Genomic DNA, 21806 nt, shown 5'->3' with positions numbered 1-21806 from the left:
TGTGTGTCCACATGTGTATGACAGAGAAGGAAAATGTCACCCCAAGTAGTTCTGCTCTTTCAAAAAATGAAGTAAATTGTTTTCTTATACTGAAAATCCCGGTGACCTTTTTCTCGTTGGCACGGCCCCCCTGTTCCCAGGTATGGAACAGGACATAAAATTTGGCTGGAGATAGTTGGGGAGAAGACTGAGAAGCAATGTAGTTTAAGATTGCTGGGTAAGGAGGCTGGGATCTTGGGTAGGTGTGAGGGGGCTGGTCTGGGGGCGGAGGCGGTTGCTGGTGAGGAAGGGAGCCCAGTGGGGGAAGCCGGGTGTGGAGAGGCTGAAATGGAGCAGGAGCGGAGGGCTGAGACTGCCAGGGGAGCAGACTTGCTGAAGGGGCATGTTCCGTGGTTGTCTGTATGTGTGGTTGTCTGTGACACAGCTGATGTATGGATAATTAAACAGCGTTTTCGCTATGACACGTGAGAATGGGGTTTCCTTAAGACTTACTTTACTGATTGAAAAGCTGGGATGCAAAGCTTGAGCTCAAATGTTCATACTTACACATCTAAAGTTGGATATATGAAGGAGTGGCCTTACGTCCATGGATGCCAGCTCCTCCATCTGTTGTTGACTTAAGCAATTAGTGCAACTATTCAGCACATTTTACTAATCAGCCATTTGCAGACTGATTCAGAGCCTCCTACAGTCAATGTAAATCTTTCCTTGAAGTGTTTTTTAGTACCTTAGTGTAGCTGCTGGCTTTAGTAACCATTCCAAGTCACGGAGTGAATTAGTGGAATACTTACTGACAGAATTCAACTTCCCTGCTTTTAAGTGAGCTGGGTACTTCTGCCTGCTTGGAGTGCACATTAAGAAAAGATTGTAATTATATTGGAAAATTAGTATGCCAGGTTAAGTCCCATTAACTTAGTGATCGTGGAAGGTGTTTTCAAAAGTGCCAGCATGGGTTCGGAATGAAAGTTCCATTAGGTTTCTGTAAAGTTCAAAAGCATCAATAATGCAAACACTTTTGAAATCTGCAGACAACAGATTCTGAGATTTTATCTTAAAGTGCTCTTCATTAAGTAATAATACCCAGAACCTCGGCTAGCCTGTAATCTTAATGAACATTATCCATGCATTACTTATTATTGGAAAAGAAAGATTACTGAGTATATTCATGAACATGCTGTTCTATAACAATATTTTTTCTGAGAAAGCTTAAAGAAAGCAAAAAAATGTAAAAGCTAATTAAAAAGAGGCTGTTAAGGATAATAGCTCTTCCTAAGGAATAATATCTCCTCTGTACTCCTCCTACAATATGCTTTTGTTTATAAAAATATTATAAGCCTGGGAAAAATGTATAATGACCCAAACCATGAGAAAGAGAAATATTCTGAGAGGAGAGTTAGCATACAGACCCAAACTGTTACCTGAAGAAAATCATCCACAATTTGAAATTCTTCTGTGAAGAAGGTTGCAGAGGTAAGAATGAAGGTTTCCATGGCATGAATTATTAATAACGGTACTTGAAGAATGAGTCCTGATATAGCTTAGGACTCTAATGCTTTGTAACTATTCATTTCCATGCAGAAAAAATGTAATTTCAAAATCTCTCCTTTAACAATGTAAGTGGTGAACATAAAATTTCTCAGTAGCTGATTTCATAGTTAAGTAGCTGCTTAGTTTTCAATTACTTTAAAGCGGAAATGCTCATTTGGGTAAAAATCATCATTAATGTTTGTAAAGAGGAATAAATTTTGAAAATGGGGAGATAATTAATAACTGTCCAGAAAACTAGAGGCACTGTTTCAAAGCAAGATGGCTATGAAAATTTATGTAGATGAGGTGAAAAAACAAATAATATAACCCTGTTTATTATTAATACTGTCATCATACTGTATAATACTGTAAAAACTTGCAACATATTTCAAAGTATTTGTGGCATTTAAATGAAGTAAATTTTAAAACATCTACAAACATCAGTAGATTCAGCTGTACCAGAGTTGTGAGTTATCACTAGCATTTACCTCTTATACTTGTACCATTTACCTCTTATACTTGAATGTGTTTATATTTTCTCCCAAGAGCTTTGGAGCTGGTTACGTAGTCCTACTGACTAGGACTAGAAAGTCTCTACGGACAGGAGTTATTCTGTATATCACTTCATATGTAATATGTCCTGTAACCTTTCAAAAAAGCTCCTATACCAGTTTGACTCATCTCGTTGCAAATAAAAAATTTAGAGTTTATATCATTTTGCAATTGCAATACTTATTACAGTTGTATAATGTATTTGATGTCAAAATTAGATCCATATATTTTTGTCATTGTCACCATTTCTATATAACGTAGAATGTGAACAAAATTAATCATTCCTATTTGTCAGGTTAATAACAACTTATAATTAAAGTAGTTATGTAGTTAGTATGATACAATTATGGAGGCAGTGATTTCTGATATTCCATCTGTCTGTAATATGGATCAATGCTTATGTTCTTTATGAAGGACTATTCCCTTAGTTCATATTAAGTACATCTTGTTGACAGCCGGTGGTTTGAGCATTTTTGGAGAAGCGTAGAAGGTAATAAATAGTGATCAAGAAAAAAAGAAAGTGAATGTCATATTCTCTCTGCACTTCATTGTGTTAGTTTGAGCTACTTCTACTCTGATGCTCTCCTAAAATAACTGATCAAATCATACCAAAAAGAGGTTTCACTCAGAGGAAGATATCCACCATGTAACATTCCTCACTTCATTCTGGCAGGATTTGTGCTATAAAATCTCCATACTTCCTTTATATATGTCACCTAAATCATTCTATCCACTGTATACCATTTTCTTGCCCCACTTGTCATATGGAAAGATGTTCCAGGAACATAATGCAATCTCACTTTCTTTTCTTATGCCTCTCATTTATTCTCTTATTTTACTGAATCATTTTCTCTGCATGTCATAGGTTCTAACAATTCTGAGACCCATTTCTCAGCATTCTCCTAAATATGTCAGCATATCAGTATTTAATAAAGCATATATCTGGCAGCTGTGTTTTATTCTCTAGATATAAAATACGTATTATCTTCTTCTTCACCATTCCAAGTTTGTTTCTCAGAATTCTGTTGTTTCTATATTTATTATTTTTTTCTCCTTCAGTATTCACTGCCTTGACTAATGTTGTGCTTTCTCTCCCTATATGCATTCCTTTCTGGAATAATGCCCATAAATTTGCAGAAAAAATAATGGCATTCTCTTTAGAGCATTATGTGCCTGAGAGACTTTTTATACGACAGTAAAGGTATACAAAATCCACTATACACTTCTGCAATAGTCATGTGCCCCACTCATCTCTACGTCTTCCTGTATTCCTATCAGACATGCTGCCTTGCCTTTTTCATCTTTTCAGAGGTTGATTTTATGTGTCGTGAAGCATTCCACAGCTTCAGGACCTCTATTTAACTGCCATCTTTAGTCACTTCTGTTGTTCTGTGTTTTTCCTTAATTGGATTTTATCCTGTCTACTCTTCTGACAGTTGCCAGCCTTAACTGCTTTTGCCGCAGCAACAGACACTATTTTTTTTTCTTCCCCAAAGTCAGTCACCTTTCTTTGCACTTCCTTCTTAGGTAATCTGTTCTACTATCTTTTTGTTGTTGGTCACCTTTCTTTGCACTTCCTTCTTAGTAATGGTGAACAGTAGAACAGATTACCTATCTTGTTGTTGTTATTGTTCTGGAGGAAGGAAAGTACACAGAAAACTTCCCAGCTTTCCTTTTCCATTTTTCACATGGGCTCTGCTCACCCACTGTCTACCAGCTTCTACATCATCTGTGTTCATAATTCTGTTGATTTCACCCAGGTCCAGAAAATCCTCTTCCAATTCCAAATGATCAGAAGATTATACTTTTTCCTTCAAGTAAGAGAATGGAGACACTGATCCATTCCTGCATTACTTTTAGGTTGATTATGGTAATTTGCTCTACTTCTTATGCACAATAGAAGCGTGCTGTAAAGATGGCTGCATGGTGGTGCCCCACTCTTGTTAAGTCTTGGAGATACTGAACTAGTTTTACAGACTTTAAGTAGCTGGAGTTTGTGTACATAGACTCTTAATGCACTAACCAAGTTGCTCCCGTCAGCAGCTGACACTGGCCAAATTGTGTGTGCAAAAACATAACGGTTTTGGTATACATTATCTGTCCTTTCAGGAATGCCATAAGATGTGGCTCAGCCCAGCAGAAAAGATTAAAATCAGACATTCATGACCTTTTCTAGAACCCTGTCGAGAGCTCCTACTTAGATGTCTAATTTCTCAGAAGTCTTTCATATTATTTTCTAACATCTTGATGAAGTGTTAGTATATGTGGATTTCATTCCTGTGCATACCGTAAAGTGATTTAACTTCTAATGGCAGTCCTTGTAGCTCCCTTTGGACCTCTTCACTGAAACTTGATGCATTATTGTTTAACCTTTGTTTGCTGATGATTCTGCAGCCCTATGGCACTGCTTCTTCAGGCCTAACTTAAGTTGTCATAAAATGTCTTGTTTAACCAGTAGTACCTGAGATTCCCAAATACAATGCTAAGAAAGCAAATACGGCAGGTGTGATGAGTAAGCTGATAATCCTTTAATGATTTAGTTTGAGGAACTGCATTACCAATTTATGTATTTCTGATGATATGGAGTACATATGAAAAGAAGGTGTCTTCAGAAATAATCTAACTAAAAATGCAGACTTCTGAATGGAAATTGAACTAAAGGGAATAAAAATACACTATTTTGTAGCATTCCACACCCCACCCCCCTCAAAAAAAAAAAAAAAGAGAGAGAGGTAAAAAGGGTCTGTATCTTTTTTTTAGTCTTTTGTAATTTTTACAAATATGCCTTCATCTGTGGAAATGTACGTATAAAAGAACTCACCTTTTCCAGCAACTGTGCATTCTTGCATGTTTTATAAGTTGGTATAACTAACACTATGTTACATGAATCTCCAAATAGTTTAAGAATAGTTCTATCCAAGGAGAGAGGAAGGAACTCAGGACACCAATGGGGACTCGAAGATAAAAGTATTTCCATCATTCCCAATTTCCATGTATTTTTTCCACTTATAAGACCACCATTACAACTATACTAAATAGGATGAAAGGTCCGTCTAGGCTTGTATCATGTCTTCAGCAGCAGAGAACCGGAATTTTATTAGGGAAAGGATATATGAAGCACAACAAGAACAGAGACTTACAAAATCCAAGTTACATCTGGACTATCATTGTGAATACATCCAGTACTAGAAATGTTATCCATGTCTGTGTCATCTCTTTGTAACTCCAGTTACGCCTCTAGTCCCACAAGATCCTATAGCAAGGAGTTTCATTTTTAAGTAGCATGTGAAAAAGTTCTTCTTTCTTTTAAGCTTGTTACCTTCAATGAGCTTTACAAGACTTAAGTAAATCTAAGTTTTTTAATTGCTTCCGTAAAAATTTCTGCAAATCTTGCCACATTAAGGTTCATTTTCTTTTTTCTTTTTCTTTTTTTTTTTTTTTCAGTACAGTTATTTGGTCTGATCACAAACAGAGCTTTGTTTAGAGATTCCTATATTTTAAGGTCCAAAAGCACCATTGTATTCTTGTCTGAACTTCTGGATAATTAGATTGAAGGGTCCTAAATGATAATTTCTACACTGCCTACAGTTTCTCTTTAGAGCTACCAACTATTTTGATTTATAGACGTGATGGAGAAGCCTCCATACTTCAAGCATGTTTTACCAACAGTCAACTGTTGTCACTGCTAAAATGATGAACCTAGTTTTCTCTTCTGAATTTGGATAGCTTTTTGCCTTTCGCTGTTGCCTTTTTTAGTACCTTTGCCTACTAGTTTGAGCAGCTTGCCATTATCAAATTTATCTTGCTATGTGGTTGCATATTTGCCTATCATCCAGTCATTCCTTAGGCTTCTTTTAGATAAAGTAATACATTGGGAGCCTGCTGTAAAGTACCAGCATACTGTAGGATGTAAATGAGACATGGTTTGGAGGTAGAATTAATAACAGGAGATTAATACTAGGTGATTGATATAGTTGGAAGAAACAAAATTTCAAGCACGCAGATCCTTCTATTGGTCTGAACGGAATCAGCAAACTTCAAGCTAGGTACAGATTGAGAGAAACTCTTAATTTTAACCTAATGTGGTAATCAGACAATTTGGGAGAAAAAAAGTGATTACCCTACATGATCACCTGCCCTATGACCAAAGGGGCAGATAAAAATGTTAAGAATTCCTCTGAGCTAAAATAAGAGAGAAAATTTTCAGCTGTGGAACACTGATAAATGGGTTGGAGGTCAGCTGCAGTGGAAGATTATAATGTGCTACAAAGGCAGTATTTTATCAAGTCCATGATTTCTGGTGCATACAGCAGTTCTGAATTTTTGTTCCCAGGCTCAGCTGTTGAAGGTATTTTGTGGTCTCTTTGAGGTTGTGGGCTGAAAGGTCAAAGTTCTTTTGTGAAAAATGTTCTCCCACTGGGAACTTAGCTGTTAATTAAATAAAAGCTATTACTTTCTGCTACAAACATTACTTCACTGTAAGGTAGTTTTTCCAGGCCTCAAATTTAATTCTTCTCTTCTCAGTCTTAAATTCTTTCTGGTTTGGTGTTTGTTTGGGGTTTTTTTAACAGTTGGGTTTTTTTTAAATGTGTGTGCACGTTATTCTACTGATTTTGTGCTGAAGCATTTAAGGAGAAAATACCCTCTTTGTGTACTTATCTGATTTTCTTGCTATACAGGCAAGGGCTGTGTTTGTCCTCTTAGCTGTAGTATTGCATTAAATATGGTTGTTTATTTGATTACTTAAGTAGAGTTTCTGCTTCCCAGGAAATACTCCCCCTTTCTAATTTGCAACTTAGCTTTTTATCTTGTTAAAATTTTACATTTTATGTGAATTCAAAGACAGCCTTTCCCTCAAGCTCTTATTCAATGCTAATTTCAAAGCACTGTTATTTCCTAGCAATTTCTCCTTTGAAATCAGTCTTCTAAATGGAACATAAAATCAAAATCTAGAAAAAATTGTTATGCTTTTCCAGGAAGGTGAAAAATAGTTTCCATAGTACTTACTGCTCTCAGGCAGGAGGCATACATGATCTCATGACTCTGCTTGGTCTTGTTAGCTGACATTGTTCCATTTGTTACTGACCTGTCGGAAGGTAAACAATAGAAATATATTGACTCAGTGCCGGAGTATTTTTCAGCTTATTACAAGTCAGAATTTTTCTTACATGTCTTGTAATAACAACCTACTTTCTTGCGGTGTATAAGCTCATGTGGCTTTGAAAGGTGGTAAACTACAGATTTTTGATTTTTGCAGGTTTCCAGTCCATTATTAAAAATTTTAAAATTCACAGATACGTTGAAATTTATTATAAAAGTGACAATGTATCTCTTTAACATGACAGAAAAATTCACATGGAATGCAGGGATTAGAAATTATTTCTTCTTCATTTTACATAGTATTAATATTGTCAAAAACCTCCTGCTTTTCCCAGATGTCCCAAGACATGCTGCTACTGTCTAAAAAAGGATATGAGAGCACAAATTTTATTTTTGTGTAGATCCAGTTCACACCACAAATATTATTTCTGCTCAGTGCAAATGTCTATGTGCAGAGTCACAAGTTCTGTGCACCCTGATCACTCAAAACTAGAGAATTTTAAACTTCACAGCACCCCTTTGCATTTAAAAACACAGAGTACAGTTTTAGGGCCAGTGCTCTTTAATGTTTTTATAAATGATCTGGACACAGGAATCAAATGTACATTAAGTAAGCTTGTGAATGACACTAAACCAGGAGGAGCTGTGGACTCCGTTGAGGGTAGAGAGGCCCTACAGAGAGATCTTGATAGGCTAAAGAGCTGAGCAACCATCAACTGTGTGAAATTTAACAAGAGCAAGTGCTGGATTCTCAACCTGGGACGGGGTAATCCTGGTTATATGTGCAAACTGGGGGACGAGAGGCGGGAGAGCAGCCTCGCAGAAAGAGATCTTGGGGTTTGGGTTGATGGCAAGTTGAATATGAGTCAACAGTGTGCCCTGGCAGCCAAGAGAGCCAAACGTGTCCTGGGATGCATCAAGCACAGCATAGCTAGCTGGTCGAGGGAGGTGATTGTCCCAGTCTGCACTGCACTGGTGTATAATGTGTGCAGTTTTGGGCACCTCAATATAAGATGGACATCAAACTATTAGAGTGAGTCCAGAGAGAGTGACCAAGATGGTGAATGGTCTCGAGGGCAAGACTTACAAGGAGTGGCTGAGGTCACTTGGTTTGTTCAGCTGGGAGAAGAGAAGGCTGAGGGGTGACCTCATCACAGTCTACACCTTCGTCAAGGGAGGCAGCAGAGGGGGAGGTGCTGATCTCCTCTCTCCGGTCACCAGTGATAGCACACAAGGAAATGGAATGAAGCTGCGTCAGGGGAAGTTCAGATTGGGCATTAGGAAATGTTTCTTCACTGAGAGTGTGATCAGTCACTGGAACAGGCTCCTCAGGGTAGTGGTCAGGGCCCCAGGCCTGTCAGAGTTCAAGGACTGTCTGGATGACACTCTTAGTCGTAGTCATATGGTTTAGTTTTAGGTAGTCCTGTGAAGAGCAAGGAGTTGGACTCGATGATCCTTATGGGTCCCTTCCAACTTGATATATTCTATGATTCTGTATTGCACCAGCCTACTTCCTGCCAGCTGCCTGGTAGAAACAGCTGTAAACACAGGATGAATCACAGTCATACACATCTATCAACTCCCAACCATCCCTCTGATCCATCGTCAACAAAAGCTGCTGATTCTGTTGTGACGACTCAGTAGAAAGGTGTTTCAATCTCTGAGAGTTAAGCCACCGCCCCTTCTTTATTTGGACTATATAAGAAGTCTTTCCAGGGCATATTTTAAAAAACCTGAGCGTTCTCTATGTCTCACTGTAAGATATATTAGCACCATTATTAGATTTCTAGATTTACTTCACAGATTGTATTGGCAAAGATGGCTCTACTCAGAAATTAAGACATCCTCAGTCTTGTCAACATGTCAGTATATATTCCTATTTCCTGTTCTCCAAGCTCCAAAAATAGAAAATACCAAATACATGGCAGAAGGCCGGATTACTTTTCTTTTCATGTGGTTTCCTCCTCTGCAATTGCCTCGGATATATCTGAAAGGACAAAACAGTCTTGATCTATGTGGTACAGGAGCTTCAAACACATATACTTGAAGAAAGATCTTTTCTTCAGTGTCCTTTAGTTTCCTATCATCTGTCCAGCTATCAGTTACTGCTGCAGCACCACAAGCTGATGAGTTTCACCAGTCTCCTGCCCACCAGCTCACAGGTGAGTTTCATGGTGAAGCTGAATAAGGCCTTTCACATAAAAGTAACCTTTCACAAGATATTCTGGATGCAGCCAGCTGTGCGTTTAGGGTGATGGTGACATTACTGATAACGTACCAATTTGTTGTATCCATTGCGTTCTTCTATTATCTTCTTCCATCTGTATGCTCAAGGATCAGCAAATCTATTTCAACCAGTTTTAGTTACACATGACCACTATCTACTCTTGGATACTATATATAAAAACATTTCTGGGCAGTTTTTTCCTCTACTACTCTGCTATGCCATCCCTTTTCTGGAACCCTTCTATCATAGCCACTTCAACAGGAGAAAGATAGGGGATAGGCAGCAATACAGTTAGTTTCCCAGCACATCATGTCTTTTTGAAGGAGATGGTTTCTGGTACCAGAGGATGGGAAACCATCTCGAATGCCTTCAGTCATAAGCAAAACTTAAGCATGATGACTTTAGTCACAGTAACTCTGCCTAATCAAAACAGGGATTAATGTATCATTCTCAGTGATCAGGATGCCTGCTTATTTATATACACAAAATGTTTTCATGTCTAAATATTTTTTAGTGGCTTTTTCACTACGAAGTCCTTACATACGGGATTTCTCCATAGCACAGAAAGTCCTCATCAATGGTTTGGAAATAATGAGAATGTGCATAATGCAAAACAGAATCTGTGTTTCCTTACCAAGACAACTGCCTGATTAAAGGAGCTTTCAAAGGACCAAATCTCCCAGTGCATATTGTTTGTAACTGTTGGACCCTTTGACTCTGAGGAGAAGAGGCACGAGTAACAGAATGCTGATCGGACAATTTCAGAGTGCACCAATGTCCTTCCTTCTCAAGTTAGTCAATGAATATGGGATCTTACACTTCAGCTGAAGTCATGTGCAGATGACTATCACTCTTGTGGCCAGATAAACCCTCCGTGCATGTCTGGATCCATGTTAATCGTCTTTCCTTCATATGAGTCATTTGTGATAAGAAAATGTAGACAAGATTAAATTTCTATCAGACATATTTATAACTGGTTGGAAAACTGTTCCCAAGAAACAGTTAATTATGCTTCATTGTCAGACTGGGTGCATTAAAGCATGTTCTCCAGGGACTATATAATATTTAATTCATGATTTAAAAGACGGAATTAGCATTTAATGCTAGTGATACTACGTGGAAAAATACTACAAGATAGTATTATTTTCTTAAGAAATTACTTTAAGAATTTGTTTCAAAGAATGACATGTAATAACAATAAAGATGAATAGTAACTTCTCTGTTGATATAGAAGTAATCTTCTGTATAAACGCAAATAAGGGAGACTGACTAAGCAACAGTTCTGAACTGGAGATGACAGGTGGATCACAAGTTGCACATGAGACAACAGCGTATCTTTATAAAAGATGTAACTGTTATACTAGACTATATAGAAAGGAGGATTATTTGTAAAGCATACAAAGTGGTTCTTTTGTTCTTCTCAACACTCGTAATGTCTTCTCTCTGGTTTGGGGCACCATGACTGAAGAAGGATTCTGACCAACCGGACAGGTTCCAGAGGAGAGCAAAAGAATGGTCAGAAAGCTAGAAAATATAACTTGTGAGAAAATGTTGAATAAATAGGGGTTGTTTAATATAAAGAAGAGGAAACTGAGGAAATACATCTGTCTTCAAATACAGAAGTTAAAAAGTGAAGAAAATAGAGCTTTTTCTATGTCCACTGCAAAACAAGTTCAGGTCAAATAGCAAGAGAAGTTTTCTAACTGTATTTTGACTCAGATAATGAAGCCCTGAGACACATTGCCTGAGGAAGTTCTGAAGTGCCCATCATGTTCAAGAACAGATAAATCGGATATTTGTGAGGGATAGTTTTAAGTTGATTTTTCGAGCCAACAGAATAATCTTGATGACCTTTCCTGATCTTCTGAGCCCCATTTTCTGTTAAAGCCTATGATTTTTTTCTCACAAGTTGACTAGTAAGTTCTGCTCCTCCATATTAGTTTAATACCAATTCCATGGCCAGGGAGGCTGCTGTGCCCTCATTCTGTCTAATTTTATGATTTCCACTTGCGAGTAAGCAAGAGAATCCCTATTATTTCTCATGATAGGATAGCTGAAGCAGCTGTGGTAGCAAAGAAACATATTCATCGATCAACAAAATGTCCCAGGACTGTGCTTTTCTCTCCATCTGTCACAGCCCTGTGTGCACAAAGAGGCCTTAATGGCCACCACCTGTGTCACTTGTTGCCTCTACCCACACCTGTGGGTTCAGTTCAGCTCAACCCTGGGCTTTTAGTCTTTGCCTGAGCTGGGTACCGATCTTCAGCTCAGCTGCAACCATGGCTGTACATTACTATAGACATTGATCCAGACCCTAACTCACAGACTGAATTCCCAGTTTAACCTCGGACCTGTCTCATCACTGTGGACCTGCCTGGAGATCCATGGGCTGTGTTTGATCATGGTTACTCTCACTGGACCTGATCCCATCCTGTGGATTGACATCCCAGCTTGACCTCAGATCTGCCTCGTCACCGTGAACTCACCTGATGATATGCACTCTTGGTTGAACAGGTCTCAGGTCCGCCCACCCGCCTCGCTGGGGCACTGTGGGGCTCGGCTCTGGCTGGTGAGGCCCCTGCGCTGCCGGCTGGGTTATTGCTCTCAGCTCATGGCTGCCCTTCGCTCAGGGAGCAACCAGCCTTTGCTGCACCCTGACAGTCTGCCAATGCAGGACGTTGCAGCCCTCAGCCATGTCAGTTTTGATATGTCCCATCTCATGCCATAGCTGCTGGATAGGTCTTGTCACTAGAAGATCTGTGCTTTTCCTTTGGGAGGAAAGTTCTTATCAACAGAATGAAGAGTAGCAAGAGATGCACAGAACTGGCAGAACGGGTCAGGATGTCAGGCTGATGTCAGGTCAGCCTCTCTTACCAGGTGCCACTCGCGGTCATCCTGGACCATTTGCTGGTACTAAAGGAGTTCATTTCCATCTTTAGTTCTGGTGAGGTTCTTTCCTTGTCAACTCTTCTGCTCTCTCCCTATATTTTATATATGTATATGTGTGTATGCATATATACACACATAAATATTTACATATATCACCAGCTGTGCAAGTTCCCTGGGGGATGGATAAACCATTACGCCTGCACGTAATCTTCAGGTGTCCACTGCCTGAATCCAGTGATTTGCTTATGCCTCAGACCCAGGTGTCCTGGGCTAGTCTTTGGAAGTGTTTTTCCTACTTATGACTTCATCCAGGAAGCCAGATGAGAGCCAAACCCTTTTTGGATCCAAATGGCTTCCTTCAAGAAAATGTCTCCCTGCATACCTGTGATAAGCTTCTCCTGAGCATGCTTTTTACCTCTTCATCTTATCTGGAGGACTGATATACTTCCATTCTTTCTTTAAGGAAGAAATTTCTAGAGGTGAGGTGTCTTTGGACTTTTGTTATTAAGAGGCCTTTGACTTTTTACCTCCAAAGGACTAGGTCTTTCAGATCTAGAGTTGTTTGTGTCAGCAGCTGAGAGGTTGAAAGTCAGGAGTGCCAAGCAGGATAACCACCAGTGAAACCTGTTATGAAAACACCAAAAAGGAGCCACCCTCCAAGATTAATACACATTCCACTGGAGCTCAGTCTAAATTAGTGGCTTTCTTGAGTGATATCTCCATTGCTGACATCTGCTGAACTACTACCAGGAGTTCCCTCCACACCTTTGCCAAGTGTTTTGCCATTTCAGAAGTATCCAGGTATAACACAGTGTATGGTAACATGTTTCTGCAGTGGTTGATGCCTGAAGCATGCGATGTCTCCCTGCCAAGCACTGTGATTGTTAGGAGGAACTGCAGTATGAATATAAATATGGATAATCTGTATTAATATATTACTTCTGTTGTCAAGATTAAAAAAAAAGATTTACATATCAGTTACTGAAACTGTCAGAGGTGTGCTGTTTGTGAGCACACTCCCTTCACACACTCCTCCTCCATGGTGTTGGAGTCTTTCTCAGAACCTTCAGCCTTGGGATTCTGTGATGGAAAAGGAGGTTCGACAGCCTCCATGTTATGTATGCAGCAAAGCCAGCAAGCCTGATAGAAAGGCAGTGGAATGTGAGCTAGTCTGGTGAATACTGCGTGGATATGAAACTATCTGTCTCAAGGTTTTGCGGGACGTACAAAGTGCACATGCATGTAAGATGTGTAGATAGATAGATCCAGGTACTTGCGAAATAACTTTCCTCTTGCTATTGCAGTTTTCACTTCAGAAAGTAGGTCTTAACGCAAGACTTTAAGAGTCCATCCTCTTGTACATGCATATGATAATTCCCACTAATAAATAGATTTTTATTTCTTCTAATAAGGACATGACTTCTTATTATTGCTTTTAATAGAAGAAAAGAAGTCCCCTTAGATATTGTGATTCCTGGAACTGTGATGAACAATTTCTGCAAAAAGATCAGCCTGTGCGATCACGCTGTCATAAGGCTTGACATCACTGCTCTTCACTGGAGCGCTCCCCTTCTCTTCAAGTAATACTACTGACCTCAGCAGCAGTATTTGAAGAGAAAGGGTGCTTCACAGCATGAGAACGGGTGGTACAACTTGGCCTGTAATGCTTTACTGTGAGGTTTCTGGGGGCTTGGGGGGGAGAGGAAGAGCATTTATGTCAGAGTAAGAATATTATTGCTGTAGTCTCATATTAACATTGGAAACAGTATTTTAGTGAACTATAGGGTACACTGTGGTACACGGCTAGACCCACTGGAGTGAAGTGAAGCTCATCCCATTTGGATTTCTTCCATCTAATTTTATTTTCTGAAGCTACTTCTGTTCTTGCACAATGAGGATAATCTAGACAGAGCTGAATAAAGTCGTAGCCCCTCACTCCAAGGCTTGGTCTTATGGCTGGCTCTTTTTCAGGGCACAACAATGTGTCAGGAAACTCCTTGTGTCCTACCATGTTGTACATATGCAGATGGACCTATCTGTCTTCATTTCACTTTTTCAAACATTTGTTTCTTTTGGTCTGTGAATGTTGTGTAATTGTGTTCCTTTTTGTTTGTTTCTTTCAGAATGTTCTAATTGTGGAGGTAAGTTGGGTGCGTATGTCATATTGCCCTTAGTTAAAGTCACGTAGTCGAGTCGTGATTGTGTATTCAGTTTCTAAAACCAGTCTGTGTTTATCTCCCACCTTACTGGGAGGTGGTGAAGAGGGAGAGGGGTTGATTTGCTTAATAACCTCTCAAGTCTTTTTGCAATTGCATGACAGATCAAACTACATTGCTGCCGCTCTAATTGGTACTCTGCCTTGTGATAGCCGGCAGTCTTTGTTTCTACGTCACTCGATTTGTTCTTTCTATGGTTTCATCAACTCCTGTTCTGCAAATTGTTCTGTTCCTTGGAGGACAATGAATCAACTGCAATGATGCCCCACACTTCTCAGTTGCACGACTTTGAAATAGTAGCATAGCCCTGCACATGCTTTACAACTTCAGGGTCGTTCACACGCTGGTTGAGAATGTCAGTCATCCTCTTCAGTCCCCGTGGTGACTCCTGCTCGTTAGCGTTGCATCCCACAGTCTCCCCTGGGCAGGGCCCATCACAGATACGTTGCTGGTGTAAATCAACAGTGTTCAGTTGTAGAGGAGAATGTGTCGCCTCACTGGTGCTGCAAATTCTCTCTCAATTAATGTACAGGATTCTCTTCTAAAATGTCGGAGAAGCAGCTGGGATGGTTAGAGAGCATGTCAGGATCTAACTGGCATTTCAGGCCCAGTCTGCTTGTGTGGGAAGTAAGCTGGACAGTGTAATGAAGGACATGTATAAATGTTGGAATGTCTTTTCTTAGCAAAGGAGGGGAAAAAAGTCATCAGCCAGAGATGGCTGGTTACCTGAATAGCTGCCAGGAGCTCCGTATTTACTAATGCTAACTGCTGTAAGGGAAATGAAAAACATCCACAGCAAATGCTGTTACTGCTATTAGATATCTGGGAAGCAGAGAAAAGGTGTTGCTAATGAAAAATCCACACCCACAGAGTTCAGGATCAACAGCTGCTCTCAATGTCATGGTCGGCTTTGTAGCCGGGTGTCTACTGGTCTCATTCAGATCAGGTTGGATACAGCAGCTCTGGAGAATACTCATTTGTATTGGACTAATAAAACAACAAATAGGGCAGATTTAACCATGACATGGAGAGATGCTGGCATACTCTAGTCTTGAGCGTAATATGAAAAGTCTGATCCCTGTGTCCTTGCAGTGCCCAGTAAAGTCATCTCCAGTCCCATGTTCCATCCCAAGTACCAGAAACAGCTATTTTCAAGAGGAAGTGGACAGTCCTTTAACTGATTATTTTGTGAGTCAAAAGTGCTTGCTTCAAAGATTGTGAGCTCAGTTATAACTTTTTTTGGATGTGCTTCACAATATACTGGGAAAAATACATCATTTCCACAAAATAAGAAGGTGGAACTGCTCATTGTCCAGATTTCCCCTCTTCAGCTTTCCTTTGTTTTTCACTTATTCTGTTTTTCATGTTTTGTAAGGATATTGTTGGAACTGGAAGGACAATGAAGGTTCTGCTTAATAACATAGAAAAATGCAAGCCAAAAATGATTAAAGTGGCAAGGTGAGTAAAACGATCACAAAATATAGCAATTAATTAATCTAGCCCAACACATTTTCCAGTGGAATTTTGCATTCCAAGGTCCTGCTTTAATTCGATGCTGCAGTATCGCACGGGGAGCCCTGCAGAGGAGCTGCCTGAGTCACTAGGAGGAGGGTGGAGGAAAGGAGAGGAAATGCTTTTATATTGTTCTGCCGTGGCAATGACCCTTCAGCCATTTCAAGATTGGCAGTGATGGACTTTGAAAGGGAACACACCCATCTCTTCCCTGCCATCAGGACGTTGTCGGGAGGAGAAGCAGAACGAGAGCAGTGATTCACATGGCTCGGGAGTTTTTTGATAAAGGGAATAGTTTTTATGCACGTTATTCAGGTAAATATCTAGATTTACATGGGGTTTATTTTGTTTTTACTTACAGTTTGTTGGTGAAAAGAACATCTCGGCCTGATGGGTACAGACCAGATTGTAAGTGTTATTGTGAAAATCTGTACATGGCAGTACAAGAAGTTACCACTGTTCTACCACTTGCCTTTCATATAATTCTATGGACTGCCAGAAGCGTTGTAAAATATCAGTTGTCAATGGGACTATGGGATGCAATGGAAAGATTTGTATAATTGTGGCTTGGAAAACGTAGCCTCCTCATAGTCTGGTGTTTTCTGCAGACGATACTGTTTTCTGTACTAACTTTACAGGGAAGTTATGAAAGGGTCTAATTTTATCTATGAAAGGTGTTTTATCTTCTGTCTCTGACAAACTATGTAGAAGAGAGAGACCATTTTTTTCTTTTCCTTCCTCATTGCATCTCTTTGGAGGAGCTGCAGAATTCCATCTGAACATGAAAGGTGTTTTATTGTGACCCAGTCATTCACAAGTTTTACATTTTTATAACAGAATAACACTTGTTCTTATTTTTTGAAAAGTATTATTGTTTAAAGGGCAAACAGTGATATTATTATTAAATCCCACCCCCCCCAAAAAAAAATCAAAAGATAAATTGGGCTTTTTAAACTTCCTTCTGCTGCTCTGTTTGTGTCACACCAGCACTGCTTCTGTCAGAATTACTGGTACTTGTACTGTGCTGTGATGAAGCCGTAAATGGAGCTATACCAAGCTATTGTCATTTTAGACTTATTAGAATAAATGATGTAATAACAGGTATGTGGCTAAATACTGAAAAGAATAGATCCATCTAGAAGAAATCGACCAGTATTTGCTACTGAAGAAGGCTCTGGTCAGCTGAGCCGGGGAGGAGGGTAGAAGGAGAGTAGGCAGGTGAGTACCAGGAGGCAGCATGGAGGGTCTTGATTTGGGATGTGGGAGAGAGGGAAACGTTATGAAGCAGAAGTTACTCAATGTCGGGCATGGCCGTGCAGTTTTAGCCCGATAATCTGAACTGTGACCCAAATGTTTTGTTGTACAACTTTTTATACAGTGGTATTTTTAACATTTAGAATTTAATCCACTAAATTAAAGTATATATTCAACTGGATTCACTACTGTTAAACATATAAAAGACCCAACAAAATGACCTCACGAAGGGTAGCTTAGTATGTTGTAAAATGAAACCAGGTTTATCTTTGTTTATTCATACTGTGATTAATTTTATAAAACATCAGATATCACTCTTGTAAATCACTGGCAGTGCTGCATCATTTGCTCACTTACCTGAATTTATGATTCCAAAGTGTCTATTACCCACAATTTTTAACAATTGAATAAATTCCTTACTTGAATACCTGTAAAATTTTTTATGCTAACCTATTTTTGTGTCCATAAGGTTGTGTTTTTCTCTAGTTACTTAGTTAACAATTTGGAAAGAGTCTTTTATATAGTGCTGATACTGCACAAACCTTCACATTCAAAGAGATACGTGCCTATGCTTAGCTTGAAGTTTTTGAGTTGTATGATTCAGCTACACTGCATGCATTTACTTTGTTAAGCACATGCATGTGTCTTCATAGGGTTGGGGCTTTAATTTAAGAAGCATTTGACATGTTTTGGCCACATAATATGCAAAATAGTTTTTGCTCTTCTCAGAAGAAAATACTTAAATCTCTGAAAATTACTTCTGAATTAAAAATGTACTTTTTTTCATCATTAATGTGATATTGGACAGTTGTCATCACACACGTATACCAATGGAGCTTCCAAATGTCAGCAGAATTTTTGAGCTCTGATTTTGGTTTCCTTCCACAATATATCCGTTGTGCCACTGATAATGTACAAAACTCTTCTACTCTCCACTGACTATTCACATCCCTGTCACAGTCTATGAGTGGGAGCTGGGTACAGGGCTACTGCTGACCTTCATGTCTCAGAGTCAAAAGTAACATAACCTCAACTGACTACGTATATCTATAGTTTGCTTGCCAGAGACCCAACACATGAATGTAAGAGCTATCTAATTGCCACTGATCTTGTATTGACGGTGTTTGTTATTTGTCTCAATACAGATTATGGATTTGAAATTCCAGATTTATTTGTAGTAGGTTATGCCTTAGACTACAACGAGCACTTCAGAGATCTAAATGTAAGTTTCTTTAAAAAATAGTTTCAAAAAATCACTGGTTTACTTTTCCAGGGTTTCTTAAATACCCCATAATTTGCCTCCTCCCTGGGGCCTTAAAGTCACGGTTGGGATCCTTTCAGTGAGTGTAGAACTCCCTGCAAAACCTCAAGTAATCCAAAGGAGTCACTGCTCAGCGCTGTGAACGATTCTTTTCCATCTCTTTCCACTAAGAGCAGAAGTTATACCTCTGCTACACTTCCATCTTCTGTGACCCGGGACTTCACAGGTCCACCATTCCCAGTACGTGCAGCAGAGACAGCAGTAAAAAATGGAACACAGCTGCAGTTCAGATAGGTTTGGACTTATACTGCTGTGTTGCCTACCCCTTTTCTCAGTGAGATAATGATGGAAAAAAGGTGCAAGCCTTGTCTTTCTTTGCTTCCTGTGGTACTCCCAGGGGTGGACCTCAAAGCTGGGAATTGCAAGTGGAAAAACTTGCTGTAGCTAGAAACTGAAATGAAAATTCAATTGCACGTCTCTGGAAAGGAAGGGGTAATTACAAGATCACTAGATTGGTCAACTGAAAATATTACTGAGCAATTTATTAATAATAATGTAATCAATTATACTGTTGAAATCAGTGTTATATTTTTTTCAGCACATATGTGTTATCAATGATCATGGCAAAGCGAAATACAGAGTCTGAAGCAGTAACATCCTCACCTGAAGATTTATAAGCTCAGTGAAGCAGAAATTTGACTACACTCCCTCGAGCATCTCCTAGAAGAGCAGATCAATTGACCTGTGTTTCTTTCAACTCAGTATAATAAGGGGTTTATTCTAGAGATACTGATTAAGATTTATAGAAGTGAGAGCTCTTATAAAAAATGTGAAGTAGAGGGATTTTAAAGTTATTACCTTTTTTAAGTATTAAAATTACTGCATAAGATGCCTTTTGACTAATAATTTGTCTGCCTCAAGTCTCATTGTGAATGCATCTTTTCTTCCTTCAGTCGGTCATTCTACCCATGGCAATTCATGCACTTCACTGTGTTGCATAAGATGATTCAAAAGTGCCATTCTGTGTGTGAAGTTTATTTTACAGAATTTTATTGACTTCTGCATCCCTTTAGTCTTGGTTGGATATGCTGCTGCCAAATTGAAAGTATTATTTTGATTTAATTCCACAATTCAAAAGTTTCAGCTGAAGCTGTATGTTGTATGATAGGACATTTCTGGCAGTCCATTACAGCCTCTTCCGAACACAAGTTTTAACTCTCAGAATGTGCTGAATTAGAGTTCTTGTACAAAATGAACCTTTGCAAGACACTGTTGATCTGAAACTGGAAGATGTCATGGGTTTGGTATGTCATGTAGCCATAGAACCTAACCTGTTCAATGTGCTGAATTTTAATCAAGACAAAACAATGCCAGGCAGGTTTCAATTTCTGCGTGGTATCCTTTTACTTCTATAGGACACAAACAAGTGAAAAAATTAACATAGTGTTCTCCTGTGTGTATATTCTTAATTAAACCTCATTAAGCACAAAAGTTTAACGCTAGTCAGACAATTATTCAGTTATGATTTGATTTTTTAGCATGTCTGAGTTGAGACTTTTTGTAACCATTTGTCATCTTTAAGAATACACATCTGACAATGTTGGAGAAGACTTATAAAAAAAGAAAAAAATGCATAGGAAAACACAGAAAACCAGTTAACTCATGAATATTGCAGACCTTAGAGATTCCTTTCTTCCCTTATACATCATGTTTGAAGAATTTTGTTAATTTACATGCTGTATTAAGTGTGAAAAATTTAATTCTGTACTGTATGTAACTGTTTTCAACAACGTCCTGAGGGGAGCCAATGCAAAGTAAGTAGCTGTATGTCAATAGCTTTGCTCTGAACTGTAAGAGGCAGATTCTTATTAGTGTCAGGTTCCTTTAAACTAATAAAGAAATATTAAGAACACTTGTTACATTGCACAGTTGTTTATTTTCCTACTTCAGCATATTTGGTACATCCTGTAAAAGCTTTTAAAAATATGTGTTTCACTGGTAATCTAAACATACCTTATGTATGTATCCTATGGCTCATAAGCTATTGTTATTTGGATAAAATCCATGATGTTAACGGAACGAAGAAGATCAAAGAATTATTTTGATTGCTAGAGAAATGCATTAGCCCTCTCTTCTTTACTCTTTTAGCCTATATTTTTTAAGATTTCTGTTGAAAAGCTTTCCCCCATAGAATAACTTCCTTCTGTTTTAGAGAAGAAGGCACACCCATACAGCCCCTGGGAGAAGCTGGTGCAAAGAGTTTCATCTCTTTTTCTTTTATTAGAATGTTAAAGTTTTTCTTAATGTTTCCGATTTCTATGGATTTAGTAGTATTGGCACGTTGCGTATGCAGACATGCTTAGGCTTAGTCTAGAAGATCCGTTAGGTTATTTCCTTTATTTCCTTACTTCTTAAAAAGTCACAATTGAATTCGCCTTGCTATGATGATCAGCCTTCAGCAACAACAAAAATAGAGCGAGTAAATTAGTGTGAAATCAGTGGGAAAATATAAAGTACTGTAGATGCACATAATTCAGACTGTGTTAAAGTTGTTTCACTGAAAGATTAAGATTGTTAAAATCTACATACTTAGTAGAACAGACCAGATTTATAGAAAATATAAGAAGAACTGGAACGTTTCTTCAAATTAATTTTATTTCCTCCTACCATCATATTTTTAACATTGTGAAAAAGCACCATACAGATTTCACTAGTGAATTTGCATGTACAATTATACTGTGAATAAGAGGTTTTCTCTTCTAATGTTGCATTTGAATTTTGTACCTTTATATATCTGAGCATGTCCAGATGTCTCAGCTGCCATCCATGTTACTCTCTGCTTGAAGCACTTCCGTCTGAAAAATTAGTTTTCAATTACTTTAATAATCAGATTCCAAAATATCATTAGTGTAACTGAGGGAACAGCCAATTACGCATGTATGTCTGATTAGTATTAGGTCTAGTTTCTTTGGTGTGCTCAGGTAGTTTAAAAAAATCATGTTTTTTCTGTAGCTGTCTCCTGGTTCAATGATAGCATTGATTCCGTTCCTTTAACTAAAATGCCACTAAACATTTCTTCAGTGGTGGTTGCACCCTGTGACCCACAAAGCAACGTGGTTGTTTTAAAATCAGTTCAGCAACATCTGCTACTAAGAAGCGAGGATGTTCTTTACGGTCCGCTATTTTTCTGGACATCGCGTTTATGTATTTGGTGGGCACCCATTTTTATCCCAGTTTTTCTTCTCACGCGCTCTGAACACCAGCATCC

The 21806-nt window shown here is 38.8% G+C and overlaps 1 protein-coding gene across 1 annotated transcript in view; it reads left to right on the top strand.

The window, feature by feature from the left end:
• Nucleotides 1-19533, top strand: part of PRTFDC1 (phosphoribosyl transferase domain containing 1) — a 43123-nt gene extending 23590 nt beyond the window's left edge. Inside the window, exons 5-9 of the mRNA XM_009887155.1 lie at nt 14419-14436; nt 15887-15969; nt 16385-16431; nt 18423-18499; nt 19137-19533. Coding sequence (XP_009885457.1) covers nt 14419-14436; nt 15887-15969; nt 16385-16431; nt 18423-18499; nt 19137-19184 — 273 coding nt within the window. The 3' untranslated portion in view covers nt 19185-19533. The remainder of the gene's footprint in view (nt 1-14418; nt 14437-15886; nt 15970-16384; nt 16432-18422; nt 18500-19136) is intronic.
• The last annotated feature ends 2273 nt before the right edge of the window (nt 19534-21806 follow it).

The sequence above is a fragment of the Charadrius vociferus genome, unplaced genomic scaffold (assembly GCF_000708025.1).
Source record: "Charadrius vociferus isolate BGI_N301 unplaced genomic scaffold, ASM70802v2 scaffold126, whole genome shotgun sequence".
In the NCBI taxonomy this organism is placed as follows: Eukaryota; Metazoa; Chordata; class Aves; order Charadriiformes; family Charadriidae; genus Charadrius; species Charadrius vociferus.
The sequence above is the reverse complement of the archived record's forward strand: the minus strand, read 5'-3'. Positions and strand labels throughout refer to the sequence as shown.